This window comes from Pteropus alecto, unplaced genomic scaffold (assembly GCF_000325575.1).
Source record: "Pteropus alecto unplaced genomic scaffold, ASM32557v1 scaffold146, whole genome shotgun sequence".
Classification (NCBI taxonomy): domain Eukaryota; kingdom Metazoa; phylum Chordata; class Mammalia; order Chiroptera; family Pteropodidae; genus Pteropus; species Pteropus alecto.
The window spans coordinates 5,549,004-5,571,432 of NW_006442107.1; the positions used below are offsets into that span (position 1 = coordinate 5,549,004).

Below are 22,429 nucleotides of genomic sequence, written 5' to 3' on the forward strand. Positions count from 1 at the left end.
TCCAGAAAGACTATACTAATTTGTACCTCCATCCTTGGAACACCACCTGTCTTTTCTTTTAATTTTTGCTAACTTAAGTGGAAAAATAAATGATACCTCATATTTCCTTTTCCTTCATTGCTAAGGATGTTAATCACTTTTCATTGTCTGTCATCCATTTGTGTTTTGTGAATACTCATTATATTCTCTCCTCATATATGTTTTGATATGTTCATTTTCTTATTGATTTATATGGACTCTTTATATACTAAAGTCTTAATTCTGTGTCATGTCACAAATATTCTTTTGTTTGTATAAATTACCTTTAAATGTTGACTACGGTGTTTTGTGTTTTGAGAGTTTAATTTGGTCATAGTTTATTGTCATACCAGAGTTTTAAATTTTTGTCTAATCACATCTATCAATCTTTCCCTTTTTGATTTTTGTCTTTAATGCCTTTTCCCACCCCAGTCTTAAAAAAGAGTTCACCATTTTTTTCTAACACTTTAGTGGCTTCATTTTTTTCATCTTTACTTAAATCATTATATTTAGTATACCATCATAAAGTAGGAGCATGACTTTAAATAAGGGCTAATTATCACCATTCCACTCTGAATGGCCCTTACATCTTCTAGGATCCCAGGTAGGTACCCTAGCCAGTTCAGCTTCAGGCGGTCCCCTCACCCCTAGTCCATCTCAGTTTACTGCTCTGGTCAGAGGCACCCTAGAGCAGGAGTCCCCACGTCCGTGGCCTGTTGGGAACCAGGCCACACAGCAGGAGTTGAGCAGCAGGCGACCGAGCAAAGCTTCATCTGTATTTCCAGCTGCTCCCCAGTGCTAGCATCACCGCCTCAACTCCACTCAGATTATCAAGCATTAGATTCTCATAGGAGCACCAGTCCCTGGTGCCAAAAAAGGTTGGGGACCGCTGCCTTAGAGGGACAGAGGAACCTGTAGAGGCTCAGAGGATAGCTGTTTCCTTCACAGAGGGGGACCTGCTTGGGATGTGCCCTGGTGCCTGAAAACACACTGATCTTCCTGGAAGCATTTGGGCCCAGGTGCGGGGCCGTTGGAACCAGGGCAGTTTGTGGGACACTGGTTCCCTGTTGCCCTGTGCCCAGCCCGTGGGCTTTGACCTGCCTCCACAGCATCCCGAGGTGGTGAGGAGGGTGCCAACCCCTCACATAGTACCTCACCCCTCGTCGTTATTAGTGTGCATTGAAATCACCCACTCTCCCTTACCCAGCACAGGAAGGACAGAACTGAGTGATTGGAGCCCAACCAAATCAATTTACCTTATCATCAAATCTTAAGGCACTAGAGCCAGAAAGGACCTACAGAGCACATCATTCTACACACTTGTTTGTTCAGGTAAAAGTCGAAGCCCCCAGGATGGAGTAATTGCTGTCCATGGCAGAGTCTAGACCTTCCGGTGGGTACTGCAGAGCTCTTCTCACCCTCATTCACTAACTAACCCCTGCTGTGTACCAAGCACTGCGGTGGGCTTTGGAAATTTTAATTGTCTAAAACTTACCTTGCTTCCCTCCAAGAAGTCACTGGTTAGCTGGGAGACAGATGCAGAACAACTAATCATAGTAGGTATTATGGATGCATTAATAGAAGTATGTACAGAATGCTGGAGAAGTACGAAGAAGGATGACTGACTCTGGCAGGAGAGGGCAGGAGAATCAGAGAGAATTTTCTGGAAGTGATGACATTTAAGCTGGACTCTAAAGGAAAGGGAGCTGTTTGCTGTAAGAGCAACGCCACAGCAGTGGCAAGAACATAGACGCTGGAGGAGCAATGTGTGTGGACTGGAGAATGGTTCGATGGGTGATGGGGCGCCGGGGATTTCCTCCACCCGCTTTGCTGCAACCAACTGAGCTCCTTGCTGTTCCCGATGCCTCCTTCCATGTCTCTGTGTTGCATGCTATTCTCCACCTCTCCGCTCAAGCATCTCCCTCGACCCCCGCCCAGCCCCTGGCCTTAACTCCCCAAGGGAATGAGAGCTTCTCCCTTCGCCATTGCATTGTACCGTGTACTTATCGCTAGAACTGTACCTTTCACATCAAATTCATAAATGAAAGTAGTGATTGGGTCTTTTTAAAAAACGTATTGTAAAAGGCAAAACTATGGAGATGATAAAAAGATAAATGGCTGCCAGGAGTAGGGTGGAGAAGAGGGATGACTAGGCAGAGCACAGAGGATTTTAAGGCAGTGAATACACCCTGTATGATACTATAATGATGAATATATATTGTTAGACATTTGTCCAAACCCACATAATGTGCACCACCAAGAGTGAACCCTAAGGTAAACTGTGACTTTGGATGATTATGATGTGTCAGTGTAGGTTTATCGATGGTAATAAATATATTGCTCTGGTGAGTGATGCTGATAGTGGGGGAGGCTATGCATGTGTAGGGACAAGGGGCATATGGGAAATCTCTGTACCGCCCTCTTAATTTTGTTTTGAACCTAAATTGCTCTTAAAAATAAATTCTTTAAAAATAAGTAAATGCAAACATACATAAAATACATGTTTGAGGTTTGAGAAGGAATTCAAACAGTATGGAAAGGTAGAAGTCAAAAAAAAAAAAGAACAATGTTTTTAATTTCTAAGTACCTAGCATCTCACGAATGGTAAAGAACTTATCTTGAAAGCAATGGGAAGCCAATGCAAATTGTTTAAGCGGAAGAATGAAAGGGATTTTGGAGAAGGAGGGACTGGAGGCAAGATGGTCACCTGAAAAGCTATTCAGGGAAGAGGTATCTGCATTTGGGAGGTAACAATGGCAGAGAGGAGGTGATGGAGGTAGAATGTATAAGACTTACTCGCCAGTTGGCTATATAGGTGAAAGGAAGAGGAGAGAAAAAGATGTTGACAATGTTTCTGGTTTCTTTAAACTGCTGACCTGACCATCCACCACAGATTCTATATGAAATCGTGTTAATTTAAAGCAGGAAAAGCTGGTTAGCCAAGTCCACATTTTTAAAGAGATCATATAAAAAAGATGCAACAATGTGATATATATTGGGAAGCCATCTTTACATAAATGCAATAAAAATGATCAGTGTGTAGAGTGGAAAAGATACATCATATAACAATGTCTCTGAAAGCTCCTTCTTTCTCAGATTGAGGCAAGCTCTGTAAAATCATACCAGACCCAAGGAAGACCATAGTATAAGGCTCATACAGGGATAGAGAGTTTGCAGGTTGGAAGAGTTAGGCCAGATTATGTTGATCACTCTCTTATAAGTGAAATGAGCTGCAGTGAAGCCAGATAGACATATCTGATAGACCCACGTCTTATCACCTAAAAGGCATTCCACGCACAAGGGCCCGAATTTCCTATGATCTCAAGTTCGCCCTCCTCACTCACTCTGGACTTCTGAACACAGTGGAAGTTCTCAATACTTGTGACTTGCTCAAGTGTGCAAAGGTTAGAGAACATGATTGCACCAGACATTCCTGAGTAATCATTACATGCGAGATTGTACTAAGATGGATTCTGAGATACTGTAAAATATAAGATAGAGACCTTACCCTCTCTCATAGTTTACTGTCTGTTCTGATTAAATTATAGTCTTACAAATATCCCTCAAGCAACCATATTATTTACTTTGAAAAAATACCAAAAGGGAAAGGAGTTTCTATGGGACTATCAGTAATACTTTTACCAAATATGCTAAAAATAGATTTTGCCCCTTAATTAATTTCTTCCTCTATTTCTCTCTCCTACTAGATAATTTTCAAGATCAGATGAAAAGGGAACTAGCCTACCGAGAAGAAATGGTGCAACAGTTACAAATTGTAAGATGCATTTCTACTTAAAAATAAATGCAATGGGATGGGTTTGTTGTCAAATCACCCAAGGTGTATGAAACTGTTCATGTTTTTGCTGTGAAATCCTTTGGTCCACTTTTTTCTCAGCTGGTTTAGATAGTAATTACCAAGAGATTTACTTAGACACAGGATTAAACAGATGTGTCAGTATGTTTCCTCTGAATGTAACTACCTACCATGTGTTTATAGACAGATGTGTAAATTGTTTCTGTGGGCAAACCAGAGGTACCTGCATCGTCTTCCACTATGCAAACTTCTGAACACAGTGCTGGCATGCACTAGAAACTCGGTGAAGGGCAATTGTCATCTTCCCCTCCTTTCACTACTCAGACCTGAGCCTGGCTCTCCATTGTCAATAGAACTTAGTATAAACACAATTAATCAATTAAATTAACTTGACATATGAAAAGAAAGGAATTATTTCCAAATGAAGTATGTTACTCACTATTCTAATCATGTCGAAAGCTGGACACTAAGATCTATTTATATGGAAACAGAAAAACAGGAAAATGTCTGATAAATAAATATAATCGTTTTTTTGTTTTGTTATTTGCTTTTTTTTTCTTCTGAATTCCTCACCCTCTGTCCTCATGCAGATACTTCTAGTATTATTCACCAGTGCTTTTAAAGCAGTCTCTCCATCTTCCTCATTTTCATGAGTGCAATGGGGAAATCATTTCTTCTTAGAATTTGTAAGGTATTTTTAATCACCTGGACAAAGACATACACTGGTCCTCAGTATCATTCACAGCATATTATAATTTGGGTTGCCGGCATTTCTGAGCTGATCCATATTATCCTTATACCATTAAGTATGTATCTTTGCAGAGCCGCTTGTCTTGTCTAGAGAACCAGGAACCTAGCTCTCTTGTTGGGACTATTTAAGGAAGATGATTACTAATGTTTCTTTTCTGCATGAAAGAAATCATGTTTGTGTTAATGGAAATTGTGAGTCACATTTAAAGTAATCTTGTTTTTCATGATGTTTCTCCCCATTCTGGAGGCTCTGTTAAAAGTGCTGCTTGTCACTCTCAAACTGAGGTTTTCCTTGACCTCCTCAAGTGCTGGTTCACAGCTCTCAGTTCTGAAAACCACCTCAGTATAAGATGCCTCTTAAACAAGATCTTTCTTCTTGTTTTGGTTTAGTTTGTGTTGGTTTTGTTTGCAGCTAAATTCACTAGGGAGCAAAAAGATTTTCTTAATAGTCAAACAACTAATTGGGGGTTTTTTAACCCCCGCAGAGGTTAAAAAAATGTATCTACTAGTCTTAGCTTTTGATACGTAAATAATAAGAGCTACTAATTATTCGCTGTGAATATACTTATTTTCTTTGTCCAAAGGAATAACTTAAATATAAAATTGGAGGTAGAGGGATTTAAAATTTTAAGACGTTACTGATTTTACTCAGGACTTCGTTTTTAGACTCTTAAAACGAAAATTGTCAGACATTGAACCAAAAATTGGTGATTTCAGGGTGGTGGTGATTCTAGAAAAATGGGCATTAAGAAGGAAGATTAAGTATTTCAGTGCCCTTTTTTAAGGCCAGTTATTTAACCTTAACATCTTAACTTTCTTTGACATTTGATTTTTTTAGTAAAAGAGAAAATGATATTGCATCCATGTAATAAGTGAGCAGTATTGATAAAAGAAAAAAATGTCTCATGTCTTTTGAGATATTGGTACATGGAAGATACAAATTGATATTACTAAACATTTTTATTATTCTGTATTGCAAAATATTTTGTCATATGTATTTACTTATCTAGACAAATGTTATTAATTCACCTTCCACTACGTAGCAAATTATTTCTGGTTGCAAATTAAATTATTTGGGAGAAGCTAGAATTTTTCCCCCAGCCCCGTAGGTATAATTCCTGAAATCCACAAAGGCACATCCAGGCTAACAATATAAAAATTGATGAAATACACATGATTTGTCCCTTCTGCTTCTTCCTCTTCTTTTGCCCCTACCATTAGATACCAAGAGTTTTCTTGCTGCCTCCAGTACCAGCATGGTGTCTAGCATCAAATAGCTACCAGTAAACATTTGTTGAATGAATCACCACCCATGGATGCTCCCTGCCCCTCCTCTGAGAGTCTCACACAGCAGTCCTCTTAATTCTTTTCCAAATTTCCCTGGTTCAGTCCTGATTTCCTCAAACATTCTTTTGTGCTAAATAACTACTTACCAAAACTACTAATGGACAGCACGTACTATTGAATTATGGGGAGCTCATATATTACTGTACTGTCTTCATGACTAGCAGCCTTAAGTTTTAAGTTCTGCACACATGAGTTCAAGACTCATCCCATATAGTTCATTAACTGTCAGTTCTTCGACCACAAGGACCTCTTGTAAGATCTAACCTAGTGCCCTGATAGAGATATAGTAAGATGTAAGTATGTAATAAACATGAACAGCCCATGCAAGTCATAAAATGCTCTAATGCCAATATAAGCAATTGATTGAATGACGTGCCCCCTCTCAGAGTAGTACTTTGATAGTAGAACTGTTTAAGCCCTGGTGGCTGGAGATATTTTTGTGAAGAAAGGATCTGTGTTCACGTTATCCCATATGCTTTAGAACTGAGGCAGCAGACGCAAGGTTACTCGAAAAGAAATTTATTTAGTCTTTTATTGAGCTTGTTCGATTTGCTAAAGTACCTGGGGGGAAATGCCTTTAGAAAATTATATCTAAAGATTATCAAGAAGTTGCTAGGTATCACAATTATTGACTTTCTCAATATTTTTGGTTGAATGATCTAATTCATCAGTAAATACGGTTACATATTTTGCTCCCTGAGAACCCAACAATTCACTCAAAATTATTTTATTATTTTATATTTAAAGTTTACAGATCATAGATTACAGAATAGTCATCTGGCTACAGAATAAGCATTTTTTTTTTCTTTAGATAAAATAAAAACCCTTTCTATCCTGCAATAATGGAGAATTCAGATATATTAAAACCATATTTTGTAACGATTCCCATAGATTCATAATGCATTTATACTATGCTGTTACACAGTGTTCTTATTCAAAAGATTATATCGAAAGCATCTTGGGTATCATTGACGTAGAAAGAAAACTTATGAATTTCTTCGGCTCCTGCATTTTTAGATTCTCCACTGACTATAATTTCTGCACCATCACTTCCTTTTCCAGTTTGTTAAATGCCAAGTTGTGATGACTATCGAGACAAATGATTGACTCTCTGTGCACTTATAAATGAATGTGCATTTATCTTAATGTCAGATTTAAAGCATATGCAGTATTTAACATTTATACATGACCACAGCTAACTTTTTAAAATAGCTTAAAATTCGAGTTTTATAGTTCTTTTCTTAACTGAATAAATTTTTTAAATTTTTTTTTATTTTTCAATTATACTTGGCATATAATATTATATTTCAGGCGTACAATGTAGTGATTAGACATTTATATAACTTATGAAGTGATCACCTTTATAAATCCAGTACCCATCTGATACTATAAGTAGTTATTACAATATTATTGACTGTATTCTTTATGCTATTCCTTACATCCCTGTGACTATTTTGTAACTAATAATTTGTATTTGTATTTCTTAATCCTTTCCCCTTTTCACCTATCCCTCCCATATCCCCTCCCATCTGGCAACCCTCAAAATTAGAGTTTTATAGTTCAAAACATAGTTTGTGTTAAAGTCCCCCGCCTCTGCCCCAGGGTTTCAAATGCTTAAAATGTTTTCATTACTAAACCAGATTTATTTATACGAGCAAAGAAATATATTCCTCTCACTATGCACCAAATTCAAAAGTTACAGAATTAAGCAAGTTCACGAAGATGTTACTGTTCAATATAATAAAGAACCACAGATTTCTCATTCACAAGTGAATTGTGACTCTAGGAAAAATGTGTCCCTCTTTAAAAACAAAATCCATCACCCCTTAGGGTTAAGAAGAAAGTGAAGAAACTGACACAATGTTATATGTCAATTACATTTTAATTTTTTTATATACAAAAGGTGAAACTATTTGACTCTTTATAAACTTTTGATTAAAATTTTTATAGGCTGGAATATAATATAATTTACAACATGAGCTAAGACTATTATGATGCCTTGATAACTTTTTTTTTTTCATTGCTAATTTGGCAGCAATTTTTTGAGCAAGTAAACTTCTATATAAGCTACTACTGTAGATATAAGATAGAGACCTTACCCTCTCAGAGTTAAAGGCGTGCTCTTTTTCAGCTATAGTTCTTGAAGGACATGCTGTAACAGAGAGCCTAGACCCAGATCCTGATCCTTTGAACTTGCTAGATCGCTACCAAGAGGCTCAGATGGAGCAAATGTACTAGTCTTGAAGTGCCCTCTGCTGTTTTTCCAGAATGCTGCAGTCACAAGCAAGCAACAGAGGAAAGGGTCTCAAAGTTCTCCATTAAAAGCCTCTAGTAAAATAATGTTCAACCAAAAAGTTTAGTACTAATGTTTCGTTCACTGTGAACTGGTTAAAAAAAAAAAAAAAAAAAGCAGTTAACAGCTTCCTGATGGTGGGAGCACAATGCTTCCTTGCAGGGAAAGGAGCTCTAGGTCTTATCTCGGTGGGAGGAGTGGTCCCTCTCACAGCTCTTCAGTGATGCAGTATTTTCTTAGAGACCCTCCATGTTCATTAGGATGGGAATTGCCCAGATTTCTGTCGTCTCAAGATGATAGAGAATTTTTTAAATATGTTTTATATTTTTTAAAGGAGGTAGCCTAGTTACTTTTTGCAGTATGTTTTTAGAAAGAGATCCCTGGGCCACTAGAGGATTTGGATTTTTTGGCTAAATATGCAACAAAAGGAGGTGCCTGCAAGTCAGAGGACTTTATACAAGTCTGAAATTCTGTGGAATCTGCCTTAAGATTCTCTAGCACTAAAGAAAAAAAAAAAAAAAGAGTCTTCAGCACTTTGGCTACAGAGGGTCCTTTTCCAATTATTGCCCTTTGCCATGCAACTTGACAATGCAATCACCTGCTCCTTAGTTATATAGCCTCTTCTCATCTTTATCCTTTCAAGATGTTGACCCACCTGCATGTCTGGCCTCAAGCCAACTCTCTCAGCACAAACTAAGAAGTTATCTTTTTTGGTAAGACCCCAATACATTTGATAGGCTGTACCCCACTAAGTAATTTAGAAGTTATAGAATAACTTTAAGGGTTTTTTTGGTTGTTGTTTTTTTTTGGGGGGGGGGGGTTGTTTTTTTTGTCCATGCCAGTCTCAGTGATTTCTAAGTTGGTCCAAATGAAAAAAAAGCTTTTGTAAATTCTATTATGGGAACTTTATGTGTAATAATTAGCTTAAATAGAGCCCCTAGGATCCTGAGCTCTCACACGGGGGAGTATTTCCAAGGTCTCTGTAAATCCAATATTGCATTTCATGGAATCTAAGGTATTGTCAATTGTAAGAGGCAACATTACTTGATGCATCACAAGAAAAGAAGCTTCCAACTATTGTTCTAAGATACCATCAATTATAATATATCAAATTTCAGAGATTTAAAATGTGAGGAGGAAAATGCATCACAGAATCAATAAAATAGGGTGCTTTTATGAACAATTGGGCCATGTGCTAATATATTCTTTATTTATCATTCATGGTTTAGGACTTAGAATTAAACATACATGTTTTTTAGCTCACAATCTTTTGCTTTTGTGTCTTTGTTTTTGTTTGGATTTTATTTCATTTTCTTTTAATGAAAGAAATGCAACAGTCAAGGTTTGAGTGGGATAATTCTTTACACAGATTTAAGTTCCAGGTCTGGAGATTTGGGATTAAATGGACCTATTTGGAAATGTCCTTTTCTTTCCCCCTGAGTCCTTTTTTCTTTTCCTTCTCAGTTTCCCATCTTAAGACAATATTCATTGTGGTTTCGGGGGATGGGAGTGGAAAGAAAGGAAGGAAGAAAGAAAAAGGTATTCTGACTTAGATCTGAAAGTAGTACCCTTCAAGCAGTTTTCTTTGGGTTAGGATGAGTAGTTTACTGACTTCGATGAGATGGCCCATGCTGATGTTAACTTATCTCAGGAAGTGCCTGGCACAGAGCAGACACCAAATCTTGATGGCACCTAATTTTGATGTTGAAGACTCTTTCTAAATATGAGAGTGGCACAAATACATTCTATGAGGTAATGCCTCATACCTCAAGGTTTATATCAATTCTGCTTTTTATCGTAAATAATATAATGCCTTTCAAGTCTCCGTTATATCACGCATCTAAATAGAGAGGTGATCCATGTGTTTGGGCATATTACAGCATGCACCCTAATGGAAAATTAAGATTCATGTGTCTCTATTAATAGCAGGTGTAGCATAATCTAGAGTGAAAAAAAAAAGAGGTAACTAGAGTAGGTCCCTGTGTAACTGTTCTTGTCATAGTTAGCTAGCTGATCTCAGCTCACGTCCTAAACTGTGAGATTAGGACACTAAACTATTAATGGTACTATATGAATCATTAATTTCGAACTACTATCCATGCCCTTTATCAGATGTATGCCTATTGGACACATCCATGTTGTGGTTGCATATTAAAATAATGAGGTGGTTATTTTAGTCTCATCCTTTGTTTTCCATTAAAAAGACTGTTTGACTCAACTGACTGGTTATTACGGCAAAATGTCCAGCTAATCGTAGTCACTAACATCATTGTATATTTGTAGTTCCTTCCTATTAACAAAGGTCTGTATTTATGAACCGGTAGATCAGGAGAGCAAAAAATAAATATCCTGCTGGGAATAAGGAGAATGTATATAACAGTATTCAAAAACATTGCCTAGTTTAATGATAATAATTTTATTTCCCTCATTGCTTTTACATGACAGCTATATTTCATGTTACATTTTAGAAGGCTGAATACTTATTTAAGTGTAAAATAGATTCAATCTGTAGAGTTCTGAGTTTAGCCTTGTAAGGATGAAGGTAAGTAACATAATGATAGAGTATCTTAATTGGGGTTAGTGCAGAGTCAAATCTAAATAATATATGTTGTCCAATTTCAACCATTTGAATTTTCTAATGAAAAGCCACATATCAAACACTACAGGCTTTCATTCGACACTCCAGTAGTGAAAAGTACTTTTCAAGTTTATCTAGGTAGAATTCTCAAGGTCATATTTTCCATTCAGTGCAATTATTTCTGAGGCTTCTTTGTAGTTATTAGGAAATTACCCAGAGTAATAGTTTTTGTTTTGTTGGTTAATCTTATATGTGATTTATAATGATAGCATATTTCATCACTCTAATTAAATGAAAGATTACATTGAACTAGTTTGTAATCATGTTCTTGTTTTGTGACCTTGGACATACATGATAACATCATGTTAGTTTTCATACCTAAATAAAAAATAAGAATGCCGTATTATTAAATGCAAATTTTAAAAAACTTCTTTAAGTGCAATGTCACATAATAACTGCAGAGACTAACTGTAGCAACATTCCAGTGCGATCACCTGTTCTGTCTTTAATGTGTTTTTTAACAGGGCTTAGGAATGCTATACCCCAGAAGCTCCATACTGCTGAGCAGATGGAGACCTTTTCTCCTCAGGGAGGATCCATTGGCATTCAAATTGTTAGGCATGATGAAAGGTCTCCATTATACATCTGTTTCCACATTTAGCTTACCTGGAGAGTTTTGCTTGTTTTTATCTTACAGATCCCTTATGCAGCAAGCTTGATCAGGAAAGAAAAGCTTGGTGCTCATCTCAGCAAAAGCTAAAAGGTGAGTTCACCTTTTAAGGAAGGAGATTTTTCTTAACTCTCTGAATTTCTATTGTTTGGCTGTGTTCTTTATTGATGTATTTGAAACAGTCCAACTGATTTGTAAAATTGAGTTCTGTGTTTAAGCCAATATATTGATGAACTTCGTTATATCTGGACTTGAGACTTCCTAAATGGACAGTTAAGTGGGTCTTATAAATTCCGTGGAAAATTCCTAAAACTAAGGAAATTCTGTCTTCAGTCTGCAGATGTGATCTTCATTGTGTTTTGAGGTTTTCTGCTCTTTCTGGTTCAACCTGACATCCCAATTTCTGCCCCTCTGAAAGAAACTGACGTGTCAGCAGGCACGCTTATTGTGTCTCATCTTCAGTCTCTCTTTAGCTTCCAAAAACTCTTCCGAAATCTGACTTTGAGTGGCTTTCTGACAAATGGTGATGTGAACAATTAGGGGCGGTATTAGACCTTTGAGAACTTGTGCTCTAGGAATAGTAATTCATTCTTCCCTTAAACCAATAACAGTTTCTCCACAGCTGAAGCCGGGTTCAAGGCTGCATCCAGGTTCAATGGGAACAATTTAAAAGACAAATATTCTGGACTCCTAAGGAAACGAAGGCAGTGAAAATTCAATGACTATATTCAGAACATAACTAAACATTTCAAAAGCAACTTTTTGATTATTTGAAAGAAGATAAATATAATTATTAGAATTGAAGGAATGCAAAAACTAGGACTTTGTTGTTTCTGTAATAATATATTGGATGACCTAACAACTGGAATTATTAAATCAGGAAAAACCTCAAATTTCAGAGGTAGCTTTAGTAAATGTTCATGGCCAACTAGGACTGTGATCATTTATCAGTTTGATCCATTCCCATTTGAATAATTCTTCCCACTTCTTCCCTCTGGAACATGATTTCAAACCAATGGAGTTTATTGGCAAAAAGAATTCCATACAATTCAGGCTCACAGTTCCTTTTCTTCCTTTGTGACTTTCTTCTGCCTGCCAAAAGCCTCCTCTACTATGTGCAGTGACAATCCTATTTCTTGCCATCACCTTTATTAGTGATAAACTTCAGTATTTGTCATTAATTGTGATAATTATGTCACATTTCATCAGGAGCTCAAAATTCTTTCCAAGACAGACTCTCATTCCCATGCTTTGTCTTAATTTTATGCACAGGGAACTGAAGTACGGAGAATAGAGATGGATGTTTTATGTCTGTGTTGCAAAGCCAAGAAGAGATTTTAGGGCTCCTGCGACTTTAGGTCCAGTGTCTACTCACTTCTAATGCCTATACTTCCTGTCTTCTGTGAGCAGATGTTCCTGCAACAGAGATGGTCAAATAATAAGTCATTTTGTTTCCATCTCCATAAAGTTATACACAAATGGGCCTGTGAGTTTGGCTCCATTCTATAGATTCAAGTATTTTTCTTGAGTCTGAAGTTGACTTTGGGCAATTTCTCTTTATAGTAGACAGATTTGCACCAGCAGAGTGAAATGAATAATTTTAAAACATTCAGACTCCAGTAAATCTTAACCCAGAATATCAAGATAATCAAGGCAAGAATCATCCAAATTAATGCTGAGAAACCCAAAATGTCAAACTAATTTTTCTTTCAAAAAGGATATATTAGGATGTTTTTGTTAATAACCTTTCATTGAAGTATAACAAATTCAGCAAAATCTACAAATGATAAAGTTATATAACACATAAAATCATGAAGTCTACAAATTGAAACTCAATGGATTTTCACCAGATGAACGAACACACTGAGGTTTCTAGCACTCAGATATCTACCTTGTATTCCTGGCCAGCTACTCCTCCACCCCAATGAAGAGTAGCTTTGCCTGCTCCTAAACTTTAGTAAAGGATGTTCTATAGAATATTCCCTTGTGTCTGGCTTCTTCTACTCCATGTTCGTGAGATTCATCCATTAGAGTGTAGTCTGATTTATACGTAGGAACTTCAGTAAACTCTCTTTTTACTCCTTCCACTTCCTCAACTCATCCTCCCTGCTTGTCAGACACACGCTGCTCTTATACCTACAGAGTGAAGATTCACTGCCCAGAAACCACGCCCCTGATGGTGACTTAGCTTACAGCTAGGTGGAAAAAAAAGATTGATTTGTGTTTAGTAACTAATGCTTCCTCCACGCTGATTTTGTTTCCATCCTTGCAGACAACAGGGATTTCTCTAAGTAGACCCTGGTGCTTTCAGAAGATTAGTGGTTACTTAAATGCTGAGCTAAATCAGCCAAGCAGAGAATCACGACCATATTGTTAGAGGCAGTATTTGATTCTCGACATGCCAAGCCTGCAAGGAATTACCCCAAGAGAGATTACAAAATAAAAATCATTACACCAAGAGAGAGAGACAAATTCTGTCTTGCTGAGTGACCACAGGTTTCCAAATTAGGGACTGATGCATTAATGTCTTATGCAAGAGTGACCCTTAAGGTAGTGTGCTGTGTTCTTGCCACCCAGTGGATTCCAATATGACTATTAAGAGGAGGAAGCTTTTCAAAACCACAGGCAATCCACTTAATAAGCTGAGCAAGTACCGCTGCATATCACTGCTCTACAAATCTTTTTTGCCCTACATTAGGACATAAGAAATTCCGTGTTGAGTCAAAATAAAGGTCCACCCAGACCAGATTAGTAATTGTGTAACTCCATTAGAAGAACCAAATTGTTGTTCTTAACGGTACCAACCTCAAAATTTAGGCATGTACACTGAATACTCTTAACTTTCCCTCGATAACTCCTTAAAGATCCATTACCCGTGAATTTACCTAAACCTTTCTTCAACCTAGGCATAGTCCCCCTTGGGGCAATGAATTCTATTTGTTTAGCTGCCAGCTGTGTAAAGTGTAGTTTATTTTATTTATCTTCAAACCACCTCCTATAACAAGCCCTGGTAGATTAGACATTCTACTGCTCTGTGTATTTATTTCATTGTAAGCTCACGCGCACAATGGAAATGATTTGAAAAAGATTTCAGAACATTCCGTATATTATTCTGGGACTGCTTTTAATACTAGAATTATTCCTGATGGTCTTTCTTACCTTGGTTGTTTCTGTGTCCTACACAGACACTCCATTGTAATCCATGTGAAATCTGCACTCCAAATAAAAACACCATGATGTTAACACTAATTTAATTATCACTTTACTTTCTTTTTCTTCCAAGCACCATTTAACATTATGCAAATGTCATCCATGTACCTGGCTGAAACATCCATGTCTTTCACAGAGAACTCAATCATTTCATATAAGTGGAAAGTGAATCACAGGAAATGGCTTGTTCATTGTCACACAGAAACTCATTGACCGAACTGGAAATAATAGTAACTATCATTTATTGAGCACTAACTATGCCAGGTAGTAGACTAAATTCTTTGCCACATTATATCTTCTGACCCTTAACAACTCTATAAAGTAGGTCCTATTATTATCCCTATTTCATGCCTGAGAACACTGAGGCTCAGCGAGGTCACTTAGCTATCAGTGACAAGGTAAGGATTCAATCCAGGTCTATTTGACTCTAAAGCCACTTCTCTGTCTGACTAGAATCATTGGGCTGATTTTGAGGACGTCTGGCTTCTAAATCTGACACTACCTCCCTATGTTGTCATTTAATCTCTGAGTCTCATGCTCATCTATAAAATGTGGGTGGCCAAACCTGATCAAAGTCTTTGCCAGCTCTAAAATTTTGCCTCTTGCATGCCAGTCTTCTGCCGTATTCTCTCTCCTTTCCCACAAAGGGGATGCTTTTTATTAAAGTCTGCTGGAGACCATATGTAACACTCAAGGGCATGACCCACCTAGTTTTGCCTTATATCTGCATTTTCTTCATCACTAATTGCTACTTTGCACCCTTCTGGAGAGTTTGAAAATATAGAGTTTGATTTTTTCCTATGCTAACAATACCTACCTCTTTGGTAAACTCTGTTATTTTTATTTTACTTCTGAAATTGCTACAAAAATAACAAAGAAAAGGTCTTTAAAAGATGTAGCGGGATTGCAATTGAACAGTCTGTGACCTCCTTTTGTATAGATCAAAGACAAAAAGGGGAAGAGGCATATCCATTGCTCTCATCTGTAGTCAGACATAAGAGGACCAGTTTCTTTCAAGTGTCTCCATTTAGAATGACAATGTGTACTCCCACTGTTCTAAGTACTCTGTGTCAATTATCTTATTTAATCTTCAGAACAACCCATTCATAGAAGTATTGCTACTTTGACCATTCTGCTGCTGAGAAAACTGAAATGCAGAGAGATGAGTAAGTTATCTGTGGTCCCACTGCTAGCAAGTGGCAGGATTGAGCCAAGCCCCACTGCTCTGTGACCCACGCTTCATCTGCTTTTCTCTGATTTATAGCCTGAAAGTGTAGCCGAATTCACATTTTCTAGTATCAGTTACTAATATGCGGTTAATAACCAATCCTGTGGTTTCATTGATGTAGAATCACAAGAACTCCATTCATACTTCTATAATTGCTCTAACACTCCAGAACGGAAAAAATAGATGTAACTTGGACCATCCAGGCAAAGCCAGCAGGCACCAGAGCATGAAATTCTGTCTGCCTCTTTCACTGTAGGCTGTCTTAATGTTTGCCCAACAACAAATCTAGAATCACCCTCCCCTGCCAAAAAAAAAAAAAAAAGGCTTTACTGTAAAGAAGGCATAGCAAACCATCACACTCTGATTTAGTAGTTCTAGTTTGGCTCAGTGTCAGTGGAGATGCATAATCTAAGACAGGCAAATATACGTAAAAAGGAAAATGATTTCATGGTCACTGTGTAAAGGGTTTTGTTCAAACTGTACTAAGAATGTCTTCTCTTAAGGATATCCTAAATATTACTTTAAGTAGTTTTAAATGATCTGATTTTATCATGCTGAGGTTGTCATCTGTGCTTTTTGTCTTATCCCAGGTGCACAGACCCACTTACTCTTGTCCTCTTGTAAGATACAGCCTGCCACTGAGCACTTCTGACCCACATAAAGACTGCGATCGAAAGGGCTTGGGAATCAAACACAAAATCACGTTCAAGCGAACCCAAGGACAAGTGACCTCAAAGCCGCATGGACAACCATGTAAAATAGACTATAGCGGCCATTAATTCGTGGGGGGAGGGGGGAGCCAACCAGAGCAGTCAATGCTTGTTGCATCTTTTGGTGGAACCAAAGTTTGAGTCTTTGTGTTTTTAAGGCCAACTGAACCTGGAGTGTTGGGAGTGCTGTTAGCCAACCAGGGGCGGGAAATCCAGGAACGGTCTCCAGAGATCTCAGTGCTGCACACTTGGAGAGAGCAGCTCTAAAGACTGTCTTTTACTATTGAAGAAGTGAATCTTGGTGGAAAGAAAACACAAGACCTTTCCTAGGAGTGGGGATCACGTTTTGACAGCTACGATGGCATCAGCCATACAAAGTTGCTTTTCATAGCAAACTGGACAGACTTACACAAGGCCCCTTCCTCTCTGGTACTTTGCCTGCTGTATGAATGAAGATTGTATTCCTCTGGAAATATTTTACAGTTTAATATTGAGTGTAATTAAGAATATAATCATGTTATCAAAAATGGTATTTAACTCTGTTGTAGTTTCTTTAACATTCATGTGAATAAAAAAAAAGTCTATAATAAAAAAACTATGAAGTAATAGTTGTGTTCATGTAGTTAAATGCACATTTACTTGGGGTCAACTAATATAAACTAATACTTTTTAGAATTATTTTGGCATAAAATGTTTGAATAAATTATTTTTGAAAATGGAATTCCTTCCAAAATGATTATTAAAGTCTAGATGAGCCTTTGGCCATTGTCAGCAGCTAGAGTCCTCCCATCACATTAGGATCGTCATATGGATAAGGGAATGTTCTAAATTCCTGCTAGGTCTTCCAACAGTGTTGGCGACGAAGTTCATATTGTGCCTTTGTCCTTACTGTGATATCGCCTCAAAGTCCATGAGATCATTTTAAACCAAAAATTCTGCCTTTTGGAATTTCTGTTTTTCAGAGAGAGAGAGGCCCAAATTGTGACCCTTTTGGGGCCAGAATTGCTAAGGTAGTACTGGGTTGCACAGAGTCAACTATGGATGACCTCCTACTACGAGGTTGCCAAAGACCAATCTAACCAGAGAGGCATCTCACCAGTGGCATCCATCGACAGATTTCAAAAGAGGTTTAAAGCAGGGGTCCCCAACCCCCGGGCTGTGGACCAGTACCAGTCCATGGCCTGTTAGGAACCGGGCCGCACAGCAGGAGGTGAGTGGCAGGCGAGCCAGCTAGCAAAGCTTCATCTGTATTTGCAGCCGCTCCCCAGCACTGCTTCAACTACACCTCAGATCATCGGGCATTAGGTTCTCATAGGAGCACTGGTCCCTGGTGCCAAAAAGTTTAGAGACCACTGGTTTAAAGTGCATCACCACAATATTTGATACTTTCCCACACCATCTTCATTATCTCATCCTTAGCACCACATTAAGAAATCAAAGAAAGGATAACTCACTGTGATTTTCCTTGTAGCCCATGAAGGGTGGGACGCGGGATCAGAGAAGAGATTTAAACCAAGTTCTAAAGTCTGAGGACAGGTTCGCGCGACCACTAGCGGAAAATAATCTGAAAAGGCTGCGACTAACCACAGAGGGCAGGATGTTCTCTCTGAGGTGTTCTTCCAAGAGGGGCCTGGGTCTGGGCATGGGACTTACACAGCCCTACAGATATAGCACCTGTTTCTGAAACTGGGCAGTCACATTGATGGAGCATTTTCTCTCATGCACACTCTAAATTTAATGTAGGGATGGAATCACAGCATCCTAGCTTCATACTTTAAGCCAATAATACCAGAGGTGAAAATTACAGAAAATTATCAGGGAGGACACAAATCTGACTTCATGACAAGCCACCAGGGAACAGCGGAGGTCATTTTCTTCAGAATCTACTGCAAACTCAGAGCAAGCTCAGTGGCTGGGCCAGGGATTCCTGAGGGAGAACCAACAGATTTGCAGATGAATTTAAGGTCTTTGTCCCTGTAGCTGCTTCAACTGGCAGTATAAACAAGCCTGAAATGTCATTCTTTTTTTTCCAATTGCAACTGTAAATGGCTCAGAGTTAGTACTAAAATCAGCAAATAATCTTGTAGCAAAAGTAACATAAGAACCAGATAACTTGACAAAGTATGTCTGAGAGCCTAGAGTTACTAACCATGGCATAGCTCTGAAGTGAGTTAATGGCCAGGCTCAGGGGGAAAGACCACTGGCCTCTGCTACTGAGAATGCTGAAACCTCATTGGTTCCTTCCAGCTCTCCACCTAAATTCCAGGCTCCAGAGAAGCCCAGCTGCACATTGTTCCCTGAGCACGAGAAGACTCCTCTTGTCCTTACTCTCATAGCTTTATAGTTTCCCTATAATTTGAGGTTTTCTTTTTAAATCAGTCTATTCTTTGCAATCACTAGAGCTTAACAATCCTCCATGCAACCATGAAGTTATATACCAAAACCCAAAAGCTTCAGAGAAAAAGAGTCAAGGAAATCCATCATATGGTATAGAAATGTCATTAACCCACCTATTTTCTCATTAAGGAGAGTAAATATCTCCCTTCTATTCTAGCAATGCCTGATGCTCCTAAGTTGTAACGAAAAGCATTTATCCCTAAAACTACATATGATTGGGTTATCTGAGCTGCCGGGAAACAGACAGAACATCCATCTAAAGCACTGCATGGGGCTAAAAATAAAGCCACTCTTCCGAAGGACAAATAATTCTCAGCCCCACAAAATGACGGCAGAAAAACGCTGTGTTTTTTCCTTTGACTGTTTTATCATGTCAAAATTCCAAGGTCAACCCAAATATTAGCTAATGAAGAATATGAGCTGTGCAAATAAAATCTTCTAATTCCAAATGAAATTATAAGATCAGAAAGGGCCACAGCAAAACAAAGTAGAAATCCTGGCCTAACCAATAAAGCATTTCCTATAGGGATAGACAAGACATTTCAGACTGGTGTTTTTGATCCTCAGAATGCCTTGAATAATTGCTCATCTATTTGCCACAGGCAAGGGGAGTGGGACATCATATTCCAATATCCTTAGATTGAGCAATGAGTGTAGCCTCAGGTCTGCAAAATGCAGAGGTAGAACCTCTCCTGGCTACAGGAGATATGATCAAGCAGATAGGATCTCTTTCATTTAAGTTTTAATTTCAACTTTAAGTGGAACATTCATATTGAAGCTAATTTATCTGCTATTACAATGACCCCCATCACTTTTATACTGCGCAATTGTATTCAGCTTCATATAAGGATCTGGATAGGAAATTATATATATATATATAATTAAAATAAATATATATATAAATTATATATATATATGAAATTTTATATATATATATACTTTAGTCCTAAGAACTTTGCAATCCTATGCTATATAGTTATTAAGTTGTGCATAAGAAGTAGAACCTTTTACTTTTTTCCTAAGAATGTATTTCATTTTAAAAGAAAACAGTGCTTTCAAATAATATGCATGAGGTTTTTACCAAATTTCTTATGGAGAGAAATGGAGTTCTATCTTGTTATTTTAAGTACCACTGTTATTTTAAATTTTCTGTTAACTTTAACTGATTACAAAACCTTTTCTTTATTTGGGGGCTCTGATGAGTCAACAGCATAACAATTGGTGTGACAACTTTCCAATGCACACTTATATTGTTTACGTCATTTTATGTTCTCATTAGCCCTTTGATTTAGCTAAGGGAGGTCAGTGGATATGAAGGCTAGTTAATTTCAGATTCAAGCTTCCAGTTCTTCTCACTGCCCTGGCAAGCTTTTCCTTCTCAATCTCGTTGCCTTGCCGTCACAGCTGAGCCAGCTCTAATATCTCTGATATCTCTCATTGCAATATAGACAGGTAAAAATGGGGAAAGGTACTGACCTGAACTTGATCTGCTTTCCACTGTTGGAAAGGAGTTAGGTTGGAAAGGTACACTCTCCAAGAGGCCTCATAGATTCTCGTGTGATGCAAGCAATGCTATTACCAGGTGCATAGCTAGGACCCCACAAAGGAATAGAGCTCAACAGTACAGACAAACTCAGGAGCAGAAGATCATAAATCATCACCATGCATGATAACAGGACCCTGCTGCACATGGCATTCATAGGCAGGTTCCAGCCTTGGGAAAACACAATGTTGAAAATAAATAGAGTGGCAAGAAGCAAGCTCAGTCTTTAACTCAAGGATGCGTAAAAGTGAGAGCAATATGCCTTAGGAACCTATGTGATCATTGGCTATCCTAGTCAGGGTGGGCAGCAAGATAAGCTTTAGGGTCAGGTGATAGCCCTGGGACTTGCAGACTTGAGCCAGTAAGCACCACACAGGACTGAGAGGAGAGAGCTAAGGCTTTCTAAATAAAGCTTGTCTCTAGTCTTGATTTGGGCTCTGAAACAGTATTGCAGTCTTAGGAGGAAGAATAAAAAGAGGGCTAGTTTTGAACTGAGAAAGGATCTAAAAAATGCTAAGAGCAGAGAATATCTGTCTGCAAATGGCCATTTATTTCTATATCAGATCCGATAAAAAATATAATTTAGAGGTAATAAACTCAAGTTACATAAAATAAATAGTTATTTGAAAAGCCACGACTCTGTACTAAATTAAGAATTTCCCTGAAAGCATTGTTAACATTGGGAGTTTTCAAATAATAAAATTCATTCTTCTCATCCAGCTTTTACATCATCTTACTATTAAGGACGGTGGCTTCCTGGATGATTGTGGATGGTTTTCTTTATTATATTTTAGACCATTTAGCAAAGTTTATTGATTCATACTTCCTTGTAATCAGTTGTAGTGATTAACATAGCTTTTATGGCCCTTTAGAGATTGACTTTTTAAAGAATCAACATTTCCCCCAAATTATGTGCTTTTAAACATGGTTAAATACTGTTTGAATTCAGTACTAAGCTGTCATTGGTGAAACAGTGATTTTATGTGCAGTTGCCTTCTCATCCCTCTGCTTATGTGGCAACTATTATCCAATTACTTGGCAGCCAATAATAATAACAGCAGCCAACTTTCACTGAGTGATTACAATAAGCTAAACATTGTGCTAAGTATCTTAATGCATTATTTCATTTAATCCTCTCAACAGCCCTATGAGGCTGGAACTATTTAACTTTTTAATTGAAACTTGAAGGAGTTAAGTCACTCAGGTCATAAGTAGAAAATCAGGAATTTGAACCTTTAGCCATTGTGACTTCAAAACCTCTGCTCTCAACTTCAAAACTCCACTGCTCATTGCACAGACAAGGTTCCTGTTTTTATTATTGCCATCTGTATCCCTCAGTCAATTCCCATCGCCTGAAGCAACTCGAATAGGCCACTACAAACAAAAGCTGCAAATCCTTAACCTATTTGTGTTGCTTTATCATAGTTCCACTTTAACTTCTATGTCTAAAGACATAAGAGAAAAGACATTTTTTTCTATGTTTCTTGCTCAAGGAAAAGTACATTGGAAGAAAATCATGTTGTTTCCCTATTATTTAGAGAAAGGAAAGCTGTTCCATAATATAACAGATTTTCAGAGCCCTCGCAGTCTCAATATCCTTTCTAATGTCTGTAGGCATACTTCCTAGTAACTTTGGTTTCCTTATCCATCCACCCTCACCGTTTTTCCCAAGTGTATGAAGTTGATTCGACGAAGATTAATAAGGTAATGTTTGTAAAGAGAGATCTTTTATTTAATAAGCTACATAAATAACAGACATAAAGTCCCTTGGGAGATACTAAATGATTCTCTGAAATCCTAAGAGATTTCTTTCCTTTAACATTAAGTAACAAGGAAAGAAAAATCTTGGTGACAACAGATGGGTGTTCCAT

The 22,429-nt window shown here is 37.8% G+C and overlaps 1 protein-coding gene across 1 annotated transcript in view; it reads left to right on the forward strand.

Moving 5' to 3' along the window:
- SKOR2 (SKI family transcriptional corepressor 2) overlaps nucleotides 1-16,866 on the forward strand; it is a 40,077-nt gene extending 23,211 nt beyond the window's left edge. The window contains 3 exon segments of the mRNA XM_006920094.2: nucleotides 3,726-3,793; nucleotides 11,498-11,563; nucleotides 16,499-16,866. Of these exon segments, the coding sequence (XP_006920156.2) occupies nucleotides 3,726-3,793; nucleotides 11,498-11,560 (131 nt within the window). The 3' untranslated portion in view covers nucleotides 11,561-11,563; nucleotides 16,499-16,866.
- The last annotated feature ends 5,563 nt before the right edge of the window (nucleotides 16,867-22,429 follow it).